The following is a 24,563-nucleotide window of genomic DNA, read 5'->3' as shown; positions in this document are numbered from 1 at the left end:
ATGCCTATATTACTTATAGAATATTGTTAATAACTCGTATTACCATTGCTTCAGCGGAAAAAAGTATTTCAAAATTAAAATTGATAAAACCTTACTTAAGATCAACAATGTCTCAAAGATATTAAATGAATTAACTATATTGTCCATTGAGAAAGACTTATTAGGAGAAACTGATTATAAAAAATTAATAATAACTTTGCATTTAAAAAAAGTTAGAAAAATAGACTTCAAATAAAAATAAAATATTTTTTATTAATAAAAAGGTTAAGGCCCCTCATAAAGTTTTGTTTTAGGCCACAAAATTGGTCGGGCCGCCTCTGCTCACCACCACCGTGTCCATCATTTGCATCAATAACCTGCATTCACAAATCATAGGATCATAAGTTATATTGCCTGTGAGTAGCATTTTTATTATTTCAGCCGAATCTGTAGCTATGTCTAGAGGAAACCATCCATTTTGTTTAGCTATTTGGAGACCTTTTAACAGTGATTTTAGTTCTGCCATGGTGTTTGTGGTGTGTGGTATATTTTCCATACACCCTATAATCCAATCCCCATTATGATTTCGGAATACCCAACCAATTCCCTCAATGCCTAGATTGCCCTTGACTGCCCCACCCGTGTTGAGTTTATAGTGCCCCCTCATGGGGGCTCCCATTTAACTCTGGTATGGGATGGCTTCCTAGTAATACTTTTTGCACCGACGTATAGTACTCTATTGAATTGGAGATGGTCTTTTTAGTCGAGATGTTATCTTTCTTATTATTGAAAAGGTTGTGATTTCTTGCTAGCTAGAAGTGCCAGAAGCAGAAGGGAAGGATATTTTCCGAGGGGATAATATTGTTAAATGACAGCTTCTTTAGCTTGTTATTGAAAAGTTGTGCTGAGAAGTGGGATTCAATTGCTGACTTTCAGTAGTTCCTTTGGCTAAAAGTTCTTGCCAAAATTAGGTTGCATTGGGGCATTCAAAGAAGATGTAGTCAATGGTTTCAGGCATTGTTGAGCAAAAATAGCATTCATGGTTTCAATTAACCCCATTTTTGTGCAGGAAAGCTCTAGTGGGTAGCCTATCTTATGCAAACAGCCAGATGAAGTTTTTGATTTTGTTTGGAACTTTTAACCTCCAAATTCAACTGAAGTTACCTTCCTCCTCTTTCAACAGATTCTCATTATTGCTGGTAAGGAAGGTATAAGCTGATTTGATGGTGAAAGATACGTTTGGAATCAACCCCTATATTAGCCTGTCTTCCTTGGCAGAGTTAGTAGGGATGGAGGTTGATTTGATTAAGTTAGTAATGTTCTCAAGGATTTCTATGGAGATGGATGAGGTATCCCAGTTCCCAGAATTGTAGATAGTGTCCACTTTGATAGTCATGTCATTTGGGGGTTAAAAGACCCTTAATCATCTCCCTAATTGCTGGTTGGTTTGGGATCCAGACATCATTGATGAAGCTAACCCTGTTTCCCTTATGGACAACCCATTTACTGGTCTTGTTACATGTATCCGGCCTTTGAGCCCTTAGTTGAAGTTAATGATGAAAAAAGACTATTTTGATAATTTAATTGTGTTTGAATATGAATTTCACTGGAAAAAAAATATTAAAGCTTTATGAGTCAGAATTATTAATTCATTGGAAGCACATCTCAAATAATTTTATTAATATTTCAATATTGAAATTTAATATATTCGAATAATGACTGCCAAACTATTTTTCGCAGATTCTGAACTTCAATATTTGGCATATGTTTTCAAGTTCAAGCATAGGAAATGGAGTATCACACAGATTTTTTCTAATGCATAAATATAAAGTATATAAAACAAACAAACGAAAGAAGAGCGCATCTAATCGGCCAATGACCTGTCACCTAACACTTATTTAACCCAATAGACACACGCCACGTGGACAACATACGTAGTTCAGATCCCACGTTCTGTAATAATACAAATTTCCCAAATCATCATTTTGGTGCAGTGGCAGTTAAAGCATAAACCAACGGTAAATCGCCGACGTATCCCGTCGATTCCCTATCACCGGTGTGTAATCATCGGAGAGTTGCCGGGGAAACACACGTGGCAGGCGGGATCAAGGTGGTGCCGACGACATTAAGCCCAATGGAGTCTCACGGCGCCGGTCTCCGCCGTGTGATGGTCCTTGCCTTTTGTGTCGCCGGCATTTGGTCTGCTTATATTTACCAAGGTGTTCTCCAAGAGACTGTGTAAGCTTTTAGCTATTTTCATCTTTCTCCTTCCCATTTTGAGAACCTTCTATTACTTTTTGTTATGTTCGTTGCTATTAATTACTTCGTTTCTGGTCTGTCCCATTTTTATGTAACACTTTGCTTTCTGGTATGTCGCAAAAAGAATGACCTTTTTCGTAATTAAAAATAGTATAATTTTAAACTTCTCATTTAATCCTTAATGACATAATTGTATAGCTACAGAAATGTCACTGACATGTTCTAGACTGCAAGCTCTTAAACTCCGTTCTAGTCAAACACCATCACATATATTGGGAGGGAAGGAGTAATAAACAAAAGTGTGTATATTTATGTTAGATAAAGTGGTCAGACGATTTATCATGGCATAGAACAAGTATTATTTCAAGTTTTATGGCCGTTGGTTAAGAATTTTTTTTCCACATGTTTGGTTCTAAGGAAAAAAATAGGACAGCACTTGTAATGGTGTAAAAGATAAATCATCTTAAGTGTCACTCTCTAAATGCTTAAACTCTTAGATGAGGCGGTCTTACAGTTCAATAGGTAAATTTAATTGTGGAATGTAAATGTTACTAGTACTATTGATAACCAATATATAAGGAAAATATAGTAGATGCTGCTTCTATTGAATAATGACAAACATTTCCTTTTCTATGCTATGAAAGGTCAGCTTTTTGAGTTTTCCTGTAGCTTTTGTCACAGTGTACTTGAGCGTTGTGAGATTAAGACAAAATTTCATTTTTCCCTCTTAGTTTGAAGGCAAATTATTGGCTAATGGAATGAAATGGACCTAAATAGAGCATTATGCATATAGAGGATTCGTATAGCCAATTGTAACTGCTTTGAGTTGAGGTCCTTTTGATTGATTGATTGATTGAGTTGTTTAGTGAATTATATTCATTAAGTTAAGTTGTTTGTATTTGGATTTAGGTCAACAAAACGGTTTGGCCCGAACAAGGAGAGGTTTGAACACTTGGCTTTCCTAAACCTGGCACAAAATGTAGTATGTTTGATATGGTCATTTATGAGTAAGTTTACAGCATTCTAGTATTGGATGTTCACTTGTTTCTTGGTGATTGTATAAAATGCTTGCATTAGTGCTGGTTAGATGAAACTTAAGAATTTTGTGAGCCTTTTATGCAGTGATAAAGATTTGGTCTAGCGGAAACAGTGGTGGTGCTCCCTGGTGGAGTTACTGGAGTGCTGGAATTACAAATACTATTGGACCAGCAATGGGGATTGAAGCGCTAAAGTATATTAGTTATCCTGCACAGGCATGTCCAATTGCTTTTTTTTTTCCTCGAAGCTTCTTGTGAATAGTAAACCGTAGCTCTAGAATTTTCTGAAATAAGATTTTGGACTGGGAAAAATGCGTTATAGGCTGTGATTGCTATCCTAGTCATTGGAGTCAATAGTATCTTTGATTCTAAATGATTGTGTTTTAGTTCGAATACTAATGAGATCAATTGCCTTTGCAGGTCCTCGCAAAATCATCAAAAATGATTCCTGGTATTGTACCATTGACAAGCATCTTTTTTTTTTAATTATTTGGATTTAAGTTTGTTGGCAAATTGTTGATTGAAAAAAGTTAGTTAACTAATAAGGAAATATGGGAAGCTGTAGGGAAAAGGAAATCAGTGGAAAGCTATAGGGAACACTATTATTTGTATTGATAAAGGATAGATATTTGAGAGTTTCTAGAGGTGCCAGATTTGGCTCAAAAGAGAAAAGGGTATTTTAATGTTGATGAGCATATTCGCTCTTCTTTATTGTTTGAATAAGAAAAAAAGGCAGAAGGAATATATATGCACTAGCAGAAATTTTCATCACCATGAAAATACCCTTCTCATACTTGTGCTAAGACCATGAGCACAGTCAATCATTATCATAGAAAGAATAGCCACTAAATGTGACGAGTTTCCACTCTTTCTTGGTCTTTGTCGAGATTCAACTTCAACTACTTCCGTGTTTGCTAAAAGGATGTAATCTGCTGATATTTAGAGAAGGAATTGTTTTTGCTTCGAGCGGTGGAGAAAAGCATTTTGGAGAAGAGGATGTGGGTTCAAATGTACTGAATTTTTTCATAATCTACCTGAGAATGGAATCTGACAGTCTTGATCATAGAAGGTCAAGAGATTGCAAGTAATGTATATCTGGAGGAGTACATAGAAGTGGGAATGGTGACATAGCATCTCTATGAATTTGGGACTATTATTTTCAGTTTTTTTTTTATAGATAAGAGAATATTCACTATAACAAGGAGGAGTATAATGTCCTCTTCTTCTTTTTTGTTTAAAAAGAAAGTTACAATATCTTTTCGTTATTTTTATTTTAAGTTTGTTATCATTAAAAAGAGTTTTTTGGACTAATAAGGGAGATTAACGGGAAGCTATAGGAAATGGTAGTTTTGTGGAAAGCTTTAGGAAAAGGTCTCGATATTATTTGTTTTGATAAAGGATAGGCATGTGACAGTTTCTAGAGATGCTTGAGCGGTCTTCAAAGAGAGGGTGTTTCATGTTGACGAGCATATGTATTCTGTGACCATGAGCATAGAAAGAATAGCTAGCCATGGCTGCAGAATGATTAGCCACTAAATATGGCGAGTTTCAAGTCTTCGTTGTCTTTGCCAGGATTCAACTTTAAGCCATTCCAGCTTTGCTATAAGGACACTACTTTTAGATTTTCAGAGAAGGTGTTTAAATTGGAGTAGTGGGGGAAACCACCTTGATGTAGAGGTGTCGGTTTAGTTGACTAGAACTGGATGTGAAGAATTGCCTTTTAGTCAACCTCAGAATGGATGTGTGACAGTCTTGATTATTGAAGGTCAAGAGATTGCTAGAGGCAAGCAAAGTCCTTTTGGGCTATATGGAAGAGTGATATAGGAGTGACATAAATCTCTGTAGTAGGAAAAAATTTGGACGGAAAATTTTCCAATTAGTTAAAATATAATAGAACATTTACCGTAACAGATAGGAGTACAACAGGGAATATCAAGTCAAATGCTAACTGTTTGTTGTAAAAGAACCTCCCAATTCCTTGAAGGTCCTTTAATGTTGTTCTCAAAAACAATGGACTTACACCAAGAAGCAGACAAAGAAACTGCTCCAATTCACACATAAGCTGAACACGTGCTTCTATGGTGAAATAATATTAAGTTTTGTTCAGCAGAAATGCTCCTCAGAGTTGTGAACATTTCACACTTCTGGAGAACATTTTCTTCCTCACGCTTATCAAAACCAAAATATTGTAAAGAACAGGTGATCATAAACTTTCTGGTTTAGCATTATTAAACCAATATATTATATCTATATACTATCTCATGCAAACTTCCACCTCATAAAAATGCAACAATTTTCGAAAGCTCCATTTAAGATGACACTGGATTGAGATGTTTGGCCTGGTATCAATTTCAAGCATCAAAATTTAAGTCGAGAAATGCCTCCCTGAGGAAAATTAGTAGGGTTATTTAGTGGTTGCTATGGAGGCTAATCTATGGGATACAGCCGTGCTATATAAATGAGGAAAATAACTGAAAATGTTATCTAGTTTTGTGTTTGTGCTTGGGAACTAGAATTTCTTGCTTCCTTTACTGATAGATCTTCTCATGGTGAAAATATTGAAGTTGATATCTACTTGTAAGCTACTGGTAAAATGTATATACATTCGGAAGTCATGTTAAATTTTATCTGCTAAACTGTCTTTTAACTGACATTTTTTAATAAGGAACTGTCTTTTAACTGACATATACAGCTATAATGCTTTTTTGGCAGTAATGCTCATGGGCGCACTGGTTTATGGCATAAGATATACAGTTCCAGAATATGTGTGCACACTGCTTGTTGCTGGTGGAGTATCAACGTTTGCACTTTTGAAGGTGATATTTTTATTATGACGTCTAAAATACAATGGGCACCTCTGTCTTTTATCTGTTTAATAACTAAACAAAGACAGAAGAGAAAGGGGCTTATTGTCTCCTGTCTTCCTCAGTATTTTTCTGATTTGCTTCTTGTGATTATATGTCGGAACTAGTTTTTTGAGCACCACTCCTTACCTGTTATGTTTGCTTGGTTTGTCATCAGACTAGCTCAAAAACTATAAGTAAGTTGGCCCACCCCAATGCTCCAGTTGGATATGGGCTGTGCTTCCTGAACCTCACCTTTGATGGTTTCACTAATGCTACTCAGGATTCGATCAAAGCAAGGTATCTTTCTTTTGGCGGGTGATATATATGGAGCTTTCTAAAGAATCTGTGATCTTAGATTGATAGCATATATTTTTTTAGTGGATGATACACACCTTATCACATTCTGAACAATGCAAATCCATGTTTCTCACTTCATGAATATCTTACCATGTTTTTGAAAAAGGTGTTAGGGTTGGATCTTATGGCTCCTTTAACTGGCTTGGTACCCTATCTCACCCTGAGCAGTGCAAAACCCTTCAGTTCATGAATATCTTACCAATGCTGAATATAACAATATGACGTGCATGTCTTCAGCCGCAGTTCATTTTATATCTTTGTTTGCCTCAAGTTGACTGCTTCCTTGAGAAGCATACAAATTAAGAAAATAAACTTTCGTCCTTATACTCCAAGGTTAGTTACAGAATTTTCTGAATTATGAAATTTATACTCAATTATGAAGGGGAGCCTTGGCGCAACGGTAAAAGTTAAGTTGCCTCCTTGTGAGCAAGAGGTCACAGGTTCAAGCCGCAGAAACAATCTCTTGTAGAAATGCAAGGTAAAACTGCGTATGTAAGACCCAATGTGGTCCGGCGCTTTCCGGGATGCTACGCCTAGCGGGAGCTTAGTACACCGGGCTGCCCTTTTAATGAAATTTATACTCATCTCAACCTTTGTTTTGGGAATAAAATACCTAGGGGCCAGCAAAGGAAAGGGGAGGCCAATTCGGGACTGACTAGCAGTTTTACCAATTATTTTATGGTGGTGTGGTTTTTGATAGCATTTTTAGTGTATGACATAATTAATCATTGCTCATTAGCTTCTCAGAAGAGACGAAAAGCGACCTAACTATGTAGACACTGGAAATTGCTTGTGGGGTGGGGGGTTTGGGGGGGGGGTCGCATGGTGCTCAAGAAGAGTAGTTCAAATTTGTTAAAGATTTTGACTTAAACCAGAAGCAAAATTTCTGACCATTGATTGTCCATCAGGTGGCTAGAAAAGAGACATGTTTTGGTTGTGAAGTGTGAGAACACCTACAGTAATTTAGGAGGTGAAGTATCTCTTCCTATCACGTATTCTTGTGTCTGGTATTCCCCATCTGGCAGGTAGCATAAGTATGTGAAATCCTGAAAGAACACATTTGTCTGGCTTAGCCACAAAAACTAGGACCACTTCGCCACCTCATTCATGCAAATAAAATTAGATGTCCATGGGAATATCTACAGAATTTCACTATGGAAGTTGTTGGATTGTTTGATGAAACGAGATCAAGAATAGAAGAAATTGCATGAGTACTGCCCTCTGATGAAGGATTTAACCAAACTATAGTGCTAGTTGAAGGAACTCTGTTGTTTAATGCATGTGCTATATGATTCAACTTCACTGTCAGGCCATAAGCTTGCAATTCCTCTTTGGTTGCATATGTTTTTGTCCTCGACTTTGCCAAGGGATATGCCATATGTCATTGGTTAGATGAAACTCTAATCATTTACTTGTAGGTACTAACACGATTCTTTTATTTTGCTCAGGTACCCTAAGACATCTGCTTGGGATATTATGTTAGGAATGAATTTATGGGGTACCATTTACAATATGATCATCATGTTTGGCTGGCCAAATGCCAGCGGGTTTGAGGCAGTTCAATTCTGTAAACAGCATCCAGAGGCAGCATGGGACATCCTTATGTACTGTCTATGTGGTGCTGTGGGCCAGAACTTCATTTTTCTAACAATTAGCCGATTTGGTTCTCTGACTAACACAACCATCACCACGACGCGCAAATTTGTTAGCATAGTCGTGTCATCTGTGTTAAGTGGCAATCCCTTGTCTACAAAGCAATGGGCAAGCGTCATCATGGTCTTCTCAGGATTATCATACCAGATATATTTGAAGTGGAGGAAGTTGCAGAGGATGCCGAAGAAGAAGAAGTTTACTTAACATATTATAATTTTGGAATTGATGTAAACGGTTCAGTAGTTTGAGCTTTTCTCACCTTTTACAATTCCAGTGTACCGGAAGTGGTCACACTTCCATTATAGGCCAATGTAATTCAAAAGAATCACACATATGAAGCGAATTTTTGAGAAGTTTTGGTAAATCAGTATAGTTCAATGATAGTTTTTCTTACAGTAATGTATCCGACAACGGGTTCCTTGGAAGCTGCACGCTGCATCATGTGAAATCTAAAGGTTTGTTGCTGAGTGAATTCTTGTGGCATTCAATTGTATCCCAGTTCCACAGATTTAAGCTGTACTTATATGGATGGCAGTCTACCCCTATTTTGACTTCTGTTTTCCACACTTGTTTTGCTTAGAAAATTTACAGGAAACGGTGTCGACTGTCGAGTGGATAAATCATGAAGCCCCTTTTAGTACACGAATTTTCAAGAGGCATTTCCAGCCTTGCAGGTTCCCGTCTTTTCAGCGGCAATACTTATTCTAAGTTGAAGTCGCTCTAACTGGTAATTACTATTTACTGATTTTTACTTGCATCAAAGAATACTTGTCATATTAGGTCAATATATGACATTGGTCATCATTGATCCAAGGTTTAATACCATGATTGATTGAAAGTGTTAAAAGAAAATGAGGTAAATTAAAAATTACATGAAAAGAGAATGTCAGCCGAAACTGTGATCTTCTGGATCTCATGCAAGTTTAGCGAAAAACTATATATATATATATATTGTAAGCAAAATATCCATACAGGTTACATCGACTAGTCAGAGATAAATATATGTTTGGTTGTTGCAGTTATTTAAGCCTTATGAGGAGGACAGAGATCGCCAGCAGTCCACACTTTTATTTGTACAGGGTTCCCTCCCTTCCACAACTAGCCGCAAGTTAGATGAAGCAACAGATTTCTTCGACCCCACCTTCCCCACAAAAATAACAGTTATTTACGCATCTCTGAGAGAAATAAAAATATCTGCCCAGAAGCAAGTCTCATCAATTATGATTAAGACGAGAAAGCAACAACATTTTTCTTCGCAAGTTAAAAAATATCTGTTCAATTAGTATGCAAGGCTCTGCTTCTAGTTGGCATGTTTTCTTGATCCCTCCTGTGATTTATGGCAACTCCTATCCAACATCAGTTCATAGAATGTCAACACAACTTTCAACATAAGCAATGTTATTATCCTAGACAAGTAGAGATTTGACAGTGCATACACTAACCATATCCCCCCTTACTCTGCTTGCAGTTGCAGGACTTCCTTTGACATGTTATTACTTAAACATCTTTATTTCTTGATAAAGTTGATGGATGAAGATGAATCTTCCCCTATACATATTTAGAGAAACATCAACTTTTCATTTCTTACCCACTGTTTGTTGTCTCTAGGATAAACGATATTCATGTGCCATTAGCTATCACTAAACATTTGTTAGAAAAATAGGCAATCAGAAAAGGCATTGAGGCGTGAAATTGACTTTCCTTGAAGAGATATTGCCCGTATACTGTTTGGGGAAATACAGGCAAGTCCCTTCAGGATGCAATAAAGCCACGGTATACCTGCAGATTTTTCTTAGCCACTTTATAAAAGGAATGCCTGAATTTATAGAGTTGGAAGAAGACTATTCAGAATAGTCATCTTATATCATGAATAGACATGTCTGTTCAAATTTGAATTCAAGTTTTAAATAAAACTGAAAATACCAAGGCTTATAATAACAAAGCCTTCAAACTCATAGAATAATTTCCTGTATGTCAGTGCATAGAATAATTTACCAAGGGAGAGTTCCACAGTGGAAAATTTAGATCTTAATTGCTCTTCAATAGTGAATCATGAAATTGAACACCGTGTCAGATGCGCTAACCACACAAATGCTCAAGGCTCAAGCATAAACATAATTATGAAAGATCTAATATATCTGGATTTGCAACGAATAAAAGATGGGATTCTGAGAGTAAATTGCCTTCCACTTTTAATAGTCACCACTATTGAATAAGAGAAGTCTGAACAAATTTCAGACAGCACTTATGGTTGAACAAGGCTAAATCTGCTCTGATTTAAAATAAAGCACCTGCAATACAAGCGTGTGCTACAGTATGCAAGAAAGGCAGACATAATCCCTTAACAAACCTTTAGGTTGTTATGGATTTTAGAAAAAATATCCAAGCAACAAGAAAGTTGAAAATAAGATTGAAAAATTGTCTCTAAAATTTTATTAATCATAGGGCCTTAAATTGCCAAATAAATAAAGTAGTAGACTCCTCCTACAACTAAACAACTAATTATTCTAGAAAACAGTAGCAGTAACAGATGCAAAATCCAACACTCCTCCTTGCTTCTGTTGCTGCAGTCTAAAAAAAGTCATCCTCAATTCCTTCTTCTACTATTAGTGCTTGTGCATGAGCATCTTTGAACTTGCACACTTTTGTAACATGACCTTTTTGTTTGCAATTTCCACATAATGCAATCAGGTCTCCGCCAACAAAATTTTTCTAAGTGTGTTATTTTTTTTGCAATAAGGATAATCGACTTTTTCTTTTTGGTGTTTCGCATAAAAAATACCCTCAGTAACTTTGTCTTGTCTGAAGGCCCTTCTTTGCTCTTGTGCTTGAAGAACACTTATTAATTCTGCAACAGAGATGGTAGAGAGATCTTTAGACTCTTTCAGAGAGAAAAATTTGGATTTAAATCTCTCGGGAATTATCACAAGAATTTTTTCAACTATCCTGTCATCTTTGAAATCCTCGCCAAGTAACCTGATTTTATTGACACTCAAAGAAATTCGGTCAGAATACTTAGCGATGGTCTCATCATCTTGCATTCTAAGAGATTCAAAATCTCTTTTCAAATTTAAAATCTGATTTTGTCTGCCTCGTTCACTTCCTTAATACTCCTGTTTGAGTGTTTCCCAAGTTTTTTTTGCTGTCTTACATGCAATGGTTCTAGAGAAGATTGAATCTGCAACTGAATTTGGAATTATAGTTTTGGTTTTGTATTTTTTGGTTTTCTCATCTGAATGAGCTTTGATTTGGGCAAGAGTATGATTTGCAGGAAGTAGTTATATAAGTTTGTCTTCCATTACAACTTCCCATAGATCATAAGCTTCAAGAGAAGATTTCATCTTCACTGACCAAATCTGATAGTTTTTACCAGTGAAAGTTTGTGGGGTATTCAAAGAGAGACCGCTGCTTACCATTGTTAAAAATTTGGTGAAAAATCGGTATGAGTAAAAATGCGTATGGTTTAAAAGTGGTTGAAATTGGTTGTTTTTCAGCGAATTCAGAGATCCGTCAAGATCAATGGAGGCTCTGATACCACAGTTATGGATTTTAGAAAAAATATGCAAGCGGCCTTAAATAACCAAATAAATAAAGTTGTAAACTCCTCCTACAACTAAACAATTAATTATTTTAAAAAACAGTAGCAGTAACAGATGCTTCCACTGTCATTACAATGACAGGCTCCTCAAATTATGCATCTTCTGGTCGGAACTATTTAACTCCAAAGTACTCCCACAAATATTTCATATTTAGTTTATGAAGTTAACGATTCTATTCATCCTTTCAAGCTTGAATTCATTAGCTTTCACTTGTCAGCACTATTTACCGAGCATCCTTATCAAGAAAATTTAACATACCTATTCTTCACCTTTTACTGTAGGACAGACGAGGAAAGCTTCTTTGAAACACGCCCTCCTTCATCCCTCATCCCTCTCCCTCCACAAGGAAAAGAAAAGAAAAACAGAAACGAAAAAATGTGATGGAATGTTATATGCGAACATACGATTTGCAGAAGAGAGAGCACACGATACTAATATAAATTGAGATGCAAATATGTCTGATTCCTTATGCACTCTCCCCTATTACAATTTCTCAAGACATTCCAGTTCAGGCACTGAAATTAATCTCTTTCGTCCTTCCAAACCACTTTGAATGTATTAGCCAATTCATAACCTCAAAGAATCATTTGTGGATAACCATATCTTTTCTAGCCCCAAGTGATCATAAAATTCTTCTCTAGGGGGTTCTCGCCTATTCATTACTGATGAAGTTTTTTATCAAAAGTTTGACATTCACTGTTGATACATTGTTATTAACAACATTGATTTGTAAAAAAAAAGTCTATTAAAATGTACCGTGTAACTAACATTAAATCAGAATAATTTCAGGGCATGTCGATAGTCTCTTGATGATTCTTGAAAACATCTCAAAAATGTGTAATAGCATCAAAAAATGACATGAGGTGGTCGACTGTACTGCTTAATGCAAGAGCTAAACTGTATTATCATAGCATTTGTATAACTCATCAACAAAAGGATGCCTTATTTAGAGTCACCTTGCATTTTGAACGAGAAATTATCATTGACCATGACATTTACCCTCTTTACTTAGATTTGTCAAGAGCAACTTCCCAATACAAGTGAGTATAATTCTCATATACACACGTCACGTGCAGTTTTTGCGAATTTTGGTGCATTTTAAAGATTAAGCATTAGGGAAATAACACAGAAGGATCTATCAACACACTAGAAATTACCAAACAAATCGAGGAAATTGATAGACAATTAAGCAACTAAAAGAAACAATTCCCATCTCAATATACAAATCAATTTGGCATATACTAAAATCATTATCACAGTTGAATATTTAACTTGCAATTGAAAACTTTACACAACACCAACAACTATGTCTCAGTCCCAAACTTTACATAGCCCTTTCAAAGATAGAATAACGTATGAATCCAACAAATTAAGTAAAAACTAACCATTTCTCAAAAGCCTTTAGGCCCATCAGTCTCCTTCAAAACCCCGGGTTCTTGATTATCAGTCATAGAAAGACAATACTTAGCAATCTCTCTAAATTTAGGAACACTTCTCAAATCCACCTTAGTCCCATCCTTCAAAGTGATAATAACATCACCCCATTCCCCAATAAACCTGGGCACAACCTGAACATCTTTGACCACTTTATATGAAAAGTCACTCCTCTCTTGACCAGTTAGCCCTGATATAACAGTGACCCTCAAGTTTGTAAACCTGTACCTCAAGTAGAAAGCTCTGAATACTGCAGCTAGAGTTAACGGCATCCAAACAAGAGTGAAACCCAGAAGAAGGTTAGCTAAGAGGTCTCCGTAGTGAGCTCCGCCGTCGAAAAAGATGGTTTCTTGATTGGGTTTGGAGGAGGATGTTGTGGCTGCAACTGGCTTGGAGGACACGTGGAGCTTGGTTATTGGCCTGCTGCATTTTGGGGTGGCGGAAATGAAGGTTGTTCTGGTAATTTTGTGCAGAGAATTGGTGGCCGGAGAGAGGAGGGGGGTGGCGGAGGAGGAGGTGGTGGTGGTGGCCATGGCCATGGTTTATCCGTTAGGATGAGTGGTTGGTTGGTAGTTAAGAAAGGATTTTTAGACTTTAGTTTCCATTGGATTAAAGGAATCTGCGTGACAGCTTTCTGGCCACTAGTTAGATGGAAATTAAAGAATCATTTTCTTATTTTTTTAAAATAATTACTTTAACATAAATAGGAAGGTCTAAAATCAGAAAAAAAAAACATTAGTAACTTGTTTGACCATATTTTTAAAATTTACTTATTTTGAAAGATGCTAAAAAAACGTTTTCTAAAGAGTACCAACTTGCAAATACCCATTCGATGGAAAATAATTACCCGCCCCTATCCATGCTTTTTTTATTTCCTACCCATTTTTTTAAAATCCAGCCAAATGAAGTCAAACTACAGTAACAACAACAAACCCCAGTATAATCCCACATATGGGATTTGAGGAGGGTAGTGTGTACGCAGACTTTACCCCTACATTGAGAGGTAGATAAGCTGTTTCCGATATACTCTCGGCTCAAGAAAATATGGCAAGGAAGAAAATTGAAGAAGTAGAAGAAAGAGGAGGGAGAAAGAAAGAGGGGGAAGAGGGAGACAAAAGACAATCTACGTACCAGATACACTAACAAACAACAATGGACGTGGTAGCTAAGTACCAGATACACTAACAATCTAAAAGAAAGCATCTCTCAACCAACAACAAGGATACTAATAGTACTACTAGTAATCCTAGAGGAAGTCACAACTACCTGTCAACCCACCACCTTAATCCTCGACCTCCATACCTTCCTATCGCTAATCATGTCCTCGGTTAGGTGAACCACTGACATGTCATGCCTAATCACCTCTTCCCAATATTTCTTTGGCCTACCCCTGCCTTTCCTCAAGCCCGCCATGTTCAACCTCTCACACCTCCTGACCGGGACATCTATGTCTCTCCTCCTCACATGCCCAAACCATCGCAGCCTCAATTCCCGCAACTTATCTTCCACGGATGCCACTCCCACTTTGTCCCTAATAACTCTATTCCTAATCTTGTCTTTCCTGGTATGTCCACATATCCATCTCAACATCCTCATTTCAGCTAAGCTCATCTTCTGGACATGTGACTTCTTGACGGGCCAACACTCAACCCCATATAACATAGCCAGTCTAACCACTACCCTGTAGCACTTGCCCTTAAGTCTAGGCGGCACATTCTTGTCGCATAAAACCCCCAAAGCTAGCCTCCATCTCATCCAACCCGCTCCAATGTGGTGAGTAACATCCTCGTCAATCTCCCCGTCGCCTTGGATTATAGACCCAAGATACTTGAAACTATCTCTTATGGGAATGACTTGAGTATCCATCTTTACTTCCACTTCTTCTTCATGCCTCTCGTTGCTGAACTTGCACTCCAAGTATTCAGTTTTCGACCTACTCAACTTGAAACCTTTGGACTCCAGCATCTGTCGCCACATTTCCACCCTAGCGTTAACACCCCCTCGCGTCTTGTCAATCAGTACTATGTAATCAGCAAATAACATACACCATGGCACCCTCCTTTGTATGTGTCGCGTCAGCACATCCAATGCTAGGGAAAACAGAAATGGGCTAAAGGCAGATCCCTGATGCAACCCCATCTCCATAGGGAAATATTCCGAGTCTTCTCCCGCAGTCCTCACCCGAGTCTTAGCACCTTCGTACATGTCCTTAATCACCCTAATGTACGCTACCGAGACTCTGCTAACCTCCAAACATCTCCATAACACCTCCCTTGGGACTTTGTCATAAGCCTTCTCAAGGTCAATGAAAACCATATGCAAGTCCTTTTTCCTCTCCCTATAATGCTCCACCAATCGTCGCACAAGGTGAGTGGCTTCTATAGTTGACCGTCCCGGCATAAATCCGAATTGGTACTCAGAGATAGATACACCTGTCCTCACTCTCTTCTCCACCACCCTCTCCCAAACCTTCATAGTGTGACTCAGCAACTTGATACCCCTATAGTTGTTGCAGTTCTGGATATCACCTTTGTTTTTCTACATCAGAATCATCAAGCTCTATCACCAATCTTCGGGCATCTTCTTCGTCTTGAAAATGATGTTAAACAAGAAAGTAAGCCACTCCAAGCCTACCCTACCCGCCTCTTTCCAAAATTCCATCAGGATCTCGTCAGGACCAGTCGCCTTGCCCCTGCTCATCTTCCGTATTGCCACATTAACCTCCTCACACTTAATACACCTACAGAACCTAAAATCTCTTCGGCTCTCTGAGTTCTCCAACTCACCCAGCACGCCGTCCCTATCCCCTTCCTCGTTCAAGAGTCTATGGAAGTACTCCTGCCATATACGCCTGATACACGCCTCTTCCACTAATACCTTACCTTCTTCGTCTTTGATGCACCTCACTTGATCCAGGTCCCGAGCCTTCATTTTACTAATCTTGGCTAACTTGTACAACTTCCTGTCTCCTCCTTTGTCTCCAAGATCCTCATACAATCTTTCAAAAGCTACAGTCTTAGCCGCCGTGACCGCGAGCTTCGCCTCTCTCCTTGCCTTCTTATAACACTCCTTATACGACCTCCGCTCTTCCTCGTCTGTGCTCCCCACTAGCTTCAAATATGTCGCTTTCTTAGTTTTCACTTTTCCTTGGACCTCCCCATTCCACCACCAGTCAGTCCCCTTTGTGGCCACCTGAGTAACCCTCCGAGACCCCTAGCATCTCCCTAGCAGCTTCCCTAATGCAGTTCGCTATCGTGGTCCACATACTACTCGCGTCCCCACTACTCCTCTAGGCCCCCATAGCCAACAACTTCTCCCCCAACTCCTGAGCCTTTCCCTTAGTTAAGGCTCCCCATTTAATCTTAGGTTGGACGTGCACCACTCTCTTCTTCCTTGATCCCTTGACCTCCAAGTCCATTACCAAGAGCCTATGCTACGTCGATAGACAGTCACTCGGGATAACCTTACAATTCGACAAAGGCACTTATCACCTCTCCTGAGGAGAAGATAATCAATCTGAGTCTTGGCAACCCTACTTTGGAAAGTGACCAAGTGTTCCTCCCTCTTCTGAAAACCCGTGTTAGCTAGCACCAAGTTAAAAGCTTTAGCAAAGTCCAACAACGAAGTACCTCTCTCATTCCTAACCCCGAAACCAAACCCACCATGTACCTCGTCATAACCCCTAGCCGTCTTCCCAACATGACCATTAAAGTCACCCCCTATGAAAATCATCTCGGACTACGGGATACCACACACAACCTCTTCCAAATCCTCCTAGAAGCGCCTTTTTACCTCCTCACTCAGTCCCACTTAAGGCGCGTAAGCACTAATCATGTTAAAAGTTAACCCATTAACCACTAGTTCAATAATCAACAACCTATCATTCACCCTCCTCACATCCACCACTAACTCCCTGAGATCTCTATCAACTAAAATTGCCAATTCAAGCTAAGCCAAATCAAATTAAGCCAAGCCAAGCCGAATCAAGCCAAGTCAAATCAAGCTAAGCTAAGCCAAATGGGTAAAAAAAGTTGGGATGAGTGGGTAGGTAGGTTAAATAATTATTTTTAACTAGGTAAATATATATTATAAATAGTTTTTAAAAATGGGTAGAGGAGGGTAATTATTTTAAGCTAAATGGGTATTTTACATAAATTGCTCATTATTATAATTTGGCCAAACATACTATAACATCCTAAGTTAATAACTGTAGACAATAAATTTGTGTCAGGAAAGTAATCGAGACTGAAAAATATTACAACAATTGTAGTATTTGATTTCAAATAATATGAGTGTATAATCTCTAACTGATTCTTCTTTCCAATTGTAAATAAATCCAAGGGCCTTTGAGCTTGATCTTGAATATGTAGTTGTTGCCACGAATGATGATTTTGAATTCAACTAGCACGAACTTTGATTTGAACTCATACTCCTTGAATCTTGATTTGTTCTTCGTTCTTGAGCTTGAACTTGATTGCTTGAACTTGAACTTGATTTGTTCTTTGTTCTTGAGCTTGAACTTGATTTGTTCTTCGTTCTTGAGCTTGAACTTGAACTTGAACTTGTGGAGGAATTTGGAGCGTTTGATCTACGAGCTCTTTCTTTCTTCTTGTTATAACTTCTGCTGTCTTTTCTGAGTTATGAAAACCCTTATTTATAGTTGTGGGATGGAAGAGTTATGATAAGAAAAAACTCTTTCCGACCAATCAGATTGAAGAGTGACAAGGCCGTATTTGATTGGCCAGAACATATCACTTGCACATGTGGCATAATTTCATTGGTCTTTTAATTTGACTTGGCATGCCTTGTCATTTTGACATGTGGCATGATCCTAATGGCTCTCCCGTTTGATTTGGCGTGGCACATCAGTTGACACGTGACACCAAACTGGGCCTCTAGGAAGATGACATATTGGGCCTAATGAAGTAGGCTTATCATTTGTGGCCCAACTAAATGGGCTAGCCTAGTCAATATTTATTGGACTTAAGTAATTAATCCAATTATATTAGCCCATAATATTTATTTGGACTAATATATTTAAAATATAGTCCAAATTATTTATTGAATTTAAATCAAATAAATTTTACATGCCAGCGAATGCCCCCTGTTTCAAGATTTGTTGGGATGTAGACGTGTTGAACTTTAAAACAAGTCTTGAAGTACAATGTTAAATAGCTTGAGCTCTTGACCCCGAATCGTAATTTGTTTCTCAAATATAAATTTTCAGCTTAATACGTTCAAGAAACTTTCATCCTCTTTAGGAAGATTTATATATTTTAAGTTGATGAGCTTTTAATGTTGGCTTCAAGAGAGTTTACTTATGTAAATAGTTGAAGATCAATTGCCACTACTGTAAAGAGAGATATTATCAAAGTCAATACTCAATCTTTCTGGTGGCACACGCGAGTCAAGGTCTCCTATTCATATAGGAATGCCGTAGTCCGCACATCACCAAGCAAATAAGGAGTGTTTGATAGTCTTCAAATCCCATTTGAACTTGAAGTAGCTAATGACTAAATCCCTTTGGGAGACAAATTACATTACTGACTCCCACATCGTTAATATGTCTTTGCAACCCCCTCGACATCTATATATATAGATGCATTCTCTCCAGTTGTGAATATCAATTCGTAGTGTTTGCCAATTTCTCGAGTGCATAATTGACAGGTAACTTCTTCTTCTTCTTATTCTTTCAATTTCGTCACCCTTTTATAGCCAGCACATCTTGTGGTATAAAATTAATATCTTGCTTGAAAAAAGTCCAAATTACAGTTCGTTTGATTCTACACAAGCTAGACTTTTATTTTTAGAACATATCCGAAATTCGGAATTAGGATCTTCGCAGATCACCCTAGGTGATTTTCTGAAGTTAGCCTTAATTTGTGTCATGCTGATAGTTTCAGATTTGTGCGACTTCACCAAAAAATTTATATCTTGATGTAGGGACCTCGGAATCGCAAACCATTTGGTTTTTCAGAAACTAGAGTTCAAAATCTACAACATTTCCGAAATTCAGACTTTCAGGATCGTTCTAGATGACTTTTTGAAGTCGGCTCTATATTCTAACGCACTAACAGTTTTATATTATCACGGTTTCACCAAAACTTTTTTTTATCTTGATGTTGGAATGTCGAAATTGAAAACCGTTTTAACTGATAGAAACTAGGTCAGAGAGCTTCGTTATCACCAAAACGCATGTCCTGAATCATGCCAGATTGTTCTAGACAATACTTTGAACTCAATTTTTAAATCTGACACGCCTTGGCAGGTAACTATTATTCTTGTACTTGTATTTTTGTTTTGCTGCCTTCTTTTTTGTTGTAGGCAATGGAGATATCTTCATCAACAAGGTTAGATGCACATACAAGGAAAAATTCATGGCAGCAAATAGAAAAACAAATCTTCAACCTCATATGGAAGGTCAAATCCATGACGGTATATGGAAGGACAAATCCATGACAACATATAGAAGTATCAAATCCATGACGACATATAGAAGTATCAAATCCATGACAACATATAGAAGGATCAACTCCATAGCAGCATATAGAAGGATCAACTCCATAATAGCATACAGAAGGATCCAATCCATAACCGCACCTAGAAGTATCAAAAGGAGTATCAAATTTGCAACAACATATAGAAGGACCAATTCATGGTAACATATGAAAGGACAAATCCTCAACAACATATGGGAGGACAAATCCACGACACCATATAGAAGTATCAAATCCATGATAATATATAGTAGTATAAACTCCATGACAACATATAGAAGGATCAAATCCATGAAGAGGCTAACTTAAGATGCAAAGGGACTTAAACGTCCACCTTAAGATTGGAAAATTATAGTTCCTTTTAAGGAAAAATCTACGAATATGTCAACTTAAGATTTAAAGAGACTTTGACGTCCACCTTAATATTGAAAAATTATAGTTTCTTTTAAGGACAAACCCGCAAAGAGGTCAACTTAAGGTTAAAAGGGACTAACATGTCCACCTTAAGATTGGCAAATTAGAAAACTTCAACTTGAAGACTTGACAGACTTTGCAGATTTCAACTTGAAGACCAACAAATTTGAAGGTTTGACGGACTTGAAAAGTTGGTGGACTTTGATGCTTCAACTTTAAGAACGATGGACTTTTGAACTTCAACTTGAAAAATTAGCAGACTTGAAGACTTCATCTTTAAGACATGTAGGGCTTAAATAATCCAACTTGAAGACTGGCGAATTTGAGGACTTCAAATTGAAAACCGACGGAATTGAAGACTTGGAGGGATTGAATACTTCAACTTAAAGTTTGGCGAACTTGCAGACTTCAACTTGAAGGGCGGTGGACTTGCAAAATTTAACTTCAAGAGCGACATACTTGAAGTTTTGGAGGGCTTATATAATTTAACTTGATGACCGACGAACTTGAGGACTTCAAATTGAAGATTTGGCCTTCTGCTAAAAGTCTACATCCATCCATTGGAGATGCTAATTTGCTATGGTGGCTTGCCCCCATTGAACCACCAATCCTTGATAAGGCATAAAGTTCATGTAAGCCTGATTTTTAAGTTCCAATCAAGTGGATTATATTCCATCATTCTTCCTTCAAATTATGATTAGGGTAACATGTATCTTTTGAACTTATGCGACTGAACTCAGAATGAAACTCTAAACTGCCTACGTACCTCGGTAAGTAGGATCAAGTCATACTGTAGTTCAGAATGAGTGATTTTTTTAATTTTTATTTTAGTTTTGTTTTTAATTTTTTATGCCCTAACGTTTTCATAAGTTGTCTCTTTCGAGGTTTTCAACCTAGCACACTCTTTCTTTTTAATTTTAATTTATTTTTTATTTTTTTTATGTCCTGATTTTTGCCTAGGCCGCCTCTTTCGAGGTTTTCAACCTAGCGGACTCTTTTTTTTGGGCCGTACACAGTTTAGACTCATGCGGGCGAGGAGTGTAGGAATATGCAGTTTAGGCTCATGTGTCAAGGAGCGTTGCAACTTCAAGGATAATGCTTCTTCAAAAACTTGCCATTGATAGGGCCGATTCTCATGCCATCTGCATCAACCAGCTTGTAAGCCCCACTTGAGTAAGCTTCTTGTACGACATATGGCCCATCCCATTTTGAAGTGAACTTCCCTACAGGTTTATGGGAAGTAATAATGGGTCTTCATACGGTAAGGACTTGATCTCCTACTTGAATGGATCTTCCCTACAGGTTTATGTAATGAGGAATGCCAAAGCGATAGATTATGTTTACTCGGATGAAACTTGCAACATTTTCCTTCTTTACTTCCTTAAGAGCCACAACTTCAGCCCATTTTGAGAAGTATTCAGTCGCATCCAAGACGTATAGGTGCCCACCAGAGGACTTTGGCAGTGGTCCAACAACATCCAATCCCCAGGCATCAAACGGCCAGGATGCAACAGTCGGGTGCAACACTTCAGGAGGCTGATGAATAAAATTCGCATGGAATTGGCAAGCCTTGCATCTTCGAGCGTAATCCAAGCAATGTTTTACCATCGTTGGCTAATAATATCCCGTCCTTTTTATATGAAAGTGGAGCTTTGGTCCAAACTGGTGTGACCCACATACCCAGAATGTGCTTTTTGCAAAGTTTGGAGTGCTTTATCTTCCCTTAAGCATTGCAAGAGTACTCCCTCGAATGACCTTCTGTATAGAGTATCTTTGTAGTAAAGGAAGCTAGGTGCACGACGACGGATTACAGTCCTTCTCCTCGGATTTTCTGGAGGTATCCCATAGCTTAAGTAGTCGATGATGGGCTGTCTCCATTCTTCCTTCTCAGCTTCAGAAACGGCCACAAGATGCTCGAGTTCATTTTTTTCACTTTCACCCTCATTTGGCGGCGGTATTACCCATTTTTGGCAGATAGTAACTTGCGCTTGATTAGGTAGGGTTAGTGATGAAGCTAGGGCAGCTAAAACATCAGCCTTCTTGTTGTTTTTCCTAGGCACATGTTGAATAATCACATCACCAATCCATCCCATCAATTTTTTAGCATAATTATGATAAGGGCATAGTTCAGGTTTCTTGACCTCGTAACTACCTAAAAGTTGATTGACCACTAACTGGGAGTCACCAAAGACTTGTAATTGAAACTGCTTCATATCAACAGCCATTTCAAGCCCAAGTATTAATACTTGATACTCAACAACATTGTTGGAACAGAGTTGTGTTAAGGTGAAGGAGTAGGGCAAGACTTCGCCTTGGGAAGTGAAAAATACTACACCAGCACCAACTCCTCCACGATGCGCAACACCATCAAAGTACATCTTCCATGAAGATTGAACTTCAACGACCATTGCGTCCTTATCAGGTAGTTCATTAGTTAGCTCTCAATCATTATGTATCGAATGATCTGCCAATACTTCTCCTTTTACAACCTTATGAGGGATGTACAAAATCTCGAATTATTGAAATTGGAGGTACCATCTCACTATTCTATCACTAAGAATAGGTTTTGACATCACGAACTTGATGGCATTTTCTTTAGAAACAAGACGAACAACATGAACTTGAAAGTAGTGCTTCAACTTTTGAATTGAGAAGACTAGCGCCAAACACAACTTTTCAATTGGCGAATAATTCAGCTCATTTGGTGTCATCATCCTGCTCAAGTAGTAAAGAGAGTTTTCTTTCCCTGCACTATTTTCTTTGGCCAACAGTGCTCCAACAGACCTTTCTTGCACCGCAATGTATAGTATCAATGACTTTCAAGGTACAAGGGCTGCTAAAACTGGAGGCTTCATCAAGTAGGATTTAATGCTATCAAAGGCATTGCTACACGCTTGGTCCCATTTGAAAGGGACACCTTTCTTCATAAGGCGACTGAATGGTTGGTACCTCCCAGCTAGGTTTGAGATAAATCTCCTAAGGTACGCTAACTTTCCTTGCAGACTTTTCAATTCGTGAATATCCCGAGGCTCAGGCATTTTCAATATTGCATCTACGCTGGCTTGATCAATTTTAATCCCTCGATGTCGGACAATGAAACCAAGGAAATTTCTGAAAGTAATTCCAAAGGCGCATTTCAATGGATTCATCCTAAGTTGGTACCCCCGGAGCAACTCAAACACCATTCTCAAGTCTTTCAAGTGGTCGCCCTCTTTCTTGATTTTACCACCAAATCATCCACAAAGCATTTGACATTTTTGTGGAGAAGGTCATCAAAAATATTCTACATAGTCTTTTGATAAGTAGCACCAGCATTCTTCGAGCCAAAAGGCATTACCTTGTTACAATAAATACCCTTGGGGTGCGGAATGCAGTAAGCTCTTCATCTTTTGGTGCCATGCGAATTTGGTTATAGCCTGATGAACCATCCATAAACGACATTGCCTCGTACCCATTAGTAACATCGATCATCAGCTCTGGAATAGGAAGAAGGAATTCATCTTTGGGACATGCATTGTTGAGATCCCTGAAATCAACACACACTCAAATCTGGCCATTCTTCTTCCTTACAGGGACAATACTTGAAACCCATGTTGGGTATTTAACTTCACGAATAAATCCAGCTTCAATGAGTTTGTTAACTTCGGTTTCAATCAGGGGAACCAAGTCCGGCCTAAAACGCCTTTGAGCTTGCTTAACAAGACTAGCGCCATTCTTGATTGCAAGGTGATGGACTGCTACTTTAGGGTCCAAGCCAGGGATCTCTTTGTAACTCCAAGCAAAGATATCCCTAAACTCCCTGAGTAACTCAATATAAGTGTTTTCTTCATCAATTCTAGTAAAGCACTTAGGTAGGTGGGTCTTGGTTATTCATCAGTGCCAAGGTTAACTTCTTTTAAGGCATCAACTGTTTTCTTCACCCCTTCTTCAAGTTCAGGTGGACCATGCATCTTTATCTTCTTGAGGGTCCCCATTGTTGAAGGATATATGATAACACGGTGAAACATCCTCCACTTTCTCATCATCCTCCATTAGAGATGAAACACCATTCTCGCCTAGTGCAGTAACAATATACGAAGAACCCATACTTTCTTCATCTTCATCGTGTTCCTTAGTGAAGACCACATTATACGGCTTTACCTTCAGTACTTATTTGCATGAAACCACAAGTTTTGTTTGTCGCCTCATTCTAGAAGGAACCGAACTTTGGAAATCCTTAGAGATCTTCTGGATTCTGGGTGAAGCGGGTGTTCTTATGCTTTGCTAATTTCTCTAAAACTTGTTCCCCTTCTTTAATGGACACAATCTCTCAAATATGGAAGTCCTCACAGTTGATTTTTCAAGCCGATCAAAGACAGAAAGCTTGCTAGAAGTGACATATTCGTCTTCTACAATGATATAATTGTTGCTCGCCCTTTTTATGGTGATGCGCACTGGTGACGGTTGTTTGTATCCCTAACCTTCACATGGTTGCCTTGTAGAAGCTTC

General features: G+C 38.2%; 4 protein-coding genes across 4 annotated transcripts; 1 reads left to right on the top strand and 3 right to left on the bottom strand.

Moving 5' to 3' along the window:
• The first annotated feature begins 1,948 nt into the window (after window positions 1-1,948).
• On the top strand, window positions 1,949-8,495 carry LOC104097120 (UDP-galactose/UDP-glucose transporter 3). Its single transcript, XM_009603643.4, has 7 exons — window positions 1,949-2,217; window positions 3,148-3,245; window positions 3,361-3,491; window positions 3,696-3,726; window positions 5,988-6,091; window positions 6,297-6,418; window positions 7,927-8,495. The coding sequence occupies exons 1-7, from the start codon at window positions 2,114-2,116 to the stop codon at window positions 8,333-8,335; spliced, it is 999 nt and encodes a 332-aa protein (XP_009601938.1). The 5' UTR covers window positions 1,949-2,113; the 3' UTR covers window positions 8,336-8,495.
• A 4,388-nt stretch (window positions 8,496-12,883) lies between these two features.
• On the bottom strand, window positions 12,884-13,787 carry LOC104097119 (uncharacterized). Its single transcript, XM_009603642.4, has one exon. The coding sequence runs from the start codon at window positions 13,701-13,703 to the stop codon at window positions 13,122-13,124; it is 582 nt and encodes a 193-aa protein (XP_009601937.1). The 5' UTR covers window positions 13,704-13,787; the 3' UTR covers window positions 12,884-13,121.
• A 1,939-nt stretch (window positions 13,788-15,726) lies between these two features.
• On the bottom strand, window positions 15,727-16,896 carry LOC138901794 (uncharacterized). The gene is made up of 2 exons (XM_070189586.1): window positions 16,633-16,896; window positions 15,727-16,356 (listed from the first exon to the last, which is right to left on the bottom strand). Exons 1-2 carry the CDS (start codon window positions 16,894-16,896, stop codon window positions 15,727-15,729), a joined length of 894 nt encoding a protein of 297 aa, XP_070045687.1.
• Window positions 16,897-21,709: 4,813 nt separating this feature from the next.
• LOC138901793 (uncharacterized) lies at window positions 21,710-22,483 on the bottom strand. Its single transcript, XM_070189585.1, has one exon. The coding sequence runs from the start codon at window positions 22,481-22,483 to the stop codon at window positions 21,710-21,712; it is 774 nt and encodes a 257-aa protein (XP_070045686.1).
• Window positions 22,484-24,563: the final 2,080 nt, after the last annotated feature.

Source organism: Nicotiana tomentosiformis, chromosome 11, assembly GCF_000390325.3.
Source record: "Nicotiana tomentosiformis chromosome 11, ASM39032v3, whole genome shotgun sequence".
In the NCBI taxonomy this organism is placed as follows: Eukaryota; Viridiplantae; Streptophyta; class Magnoliopsida; order Solanales; family Solanaceae; genus Nicotiana; species Nicotiana tomentosiformis.
The sequence above is the reverse complement of the archived record's forward strand: the minus strand, read 5'-3'. Positions and strand labels throughout refer to the sequence as shown.

What these genes read in the sequence shown, in the direction of transcription:
- LOC104097120 (XM_009603643.4), top strand. Translation starts at nt 2,114, where the DNA reads ATGGAGTCTCACGGCGCCGGTCTCCGCCGTGTGATGGTCCTTGCCTTT. An exon ending in GGTGTTCTCCAAGAGACTGT is followed by an intron (nt 2,218 to 3,147) that starts GTAAGCTTTTAG and finishes ATTTGGATTTAG; the next exon opens with GTCAACAAAACGGTTTGGCC. An exon ending in ATCATCAAAAATGATTCCTG is followed by an intron (nt 3,727 to 5,987) that starts GTATTGTACCAT and finishes CTTTTTTGGCAG; the next exon opens with TAATGCTCATGGGCGCACTG.
- LOC104097119 (XM_009603642.4), bottom strand. Translation starts at nt 13,703, where the DNA reads ATGGCCATGGCCACCACCACCACCTCCTCCTCCGCCACCCCCCTCCTC.
- LOC138901794 (XM_070189586.1), bottom strand. Translation starts at nt 16,896, where the DNA reads ATGATTTTCATAGGGGGTGACTTTAATGGTCATGTTGGGAAGACGGCT. An exon ending in ATAAGTGCCTTTGTCGAATT is followed by an intron (nt 16,357 to 16,632) that starts GTAAGGTTATCC and finishes AGGGTTACTCAG; the next exon opens with GTGGCCACAAAGGGGACTGA.
- LOC138901793 (XM_070189585.1), bottom strand. Translation starts at nt 22,483, where the DNA reads ATGGTCGTTGAAGTTCAATCTTCATGGAAGATGTACTTTGATGGTGTT.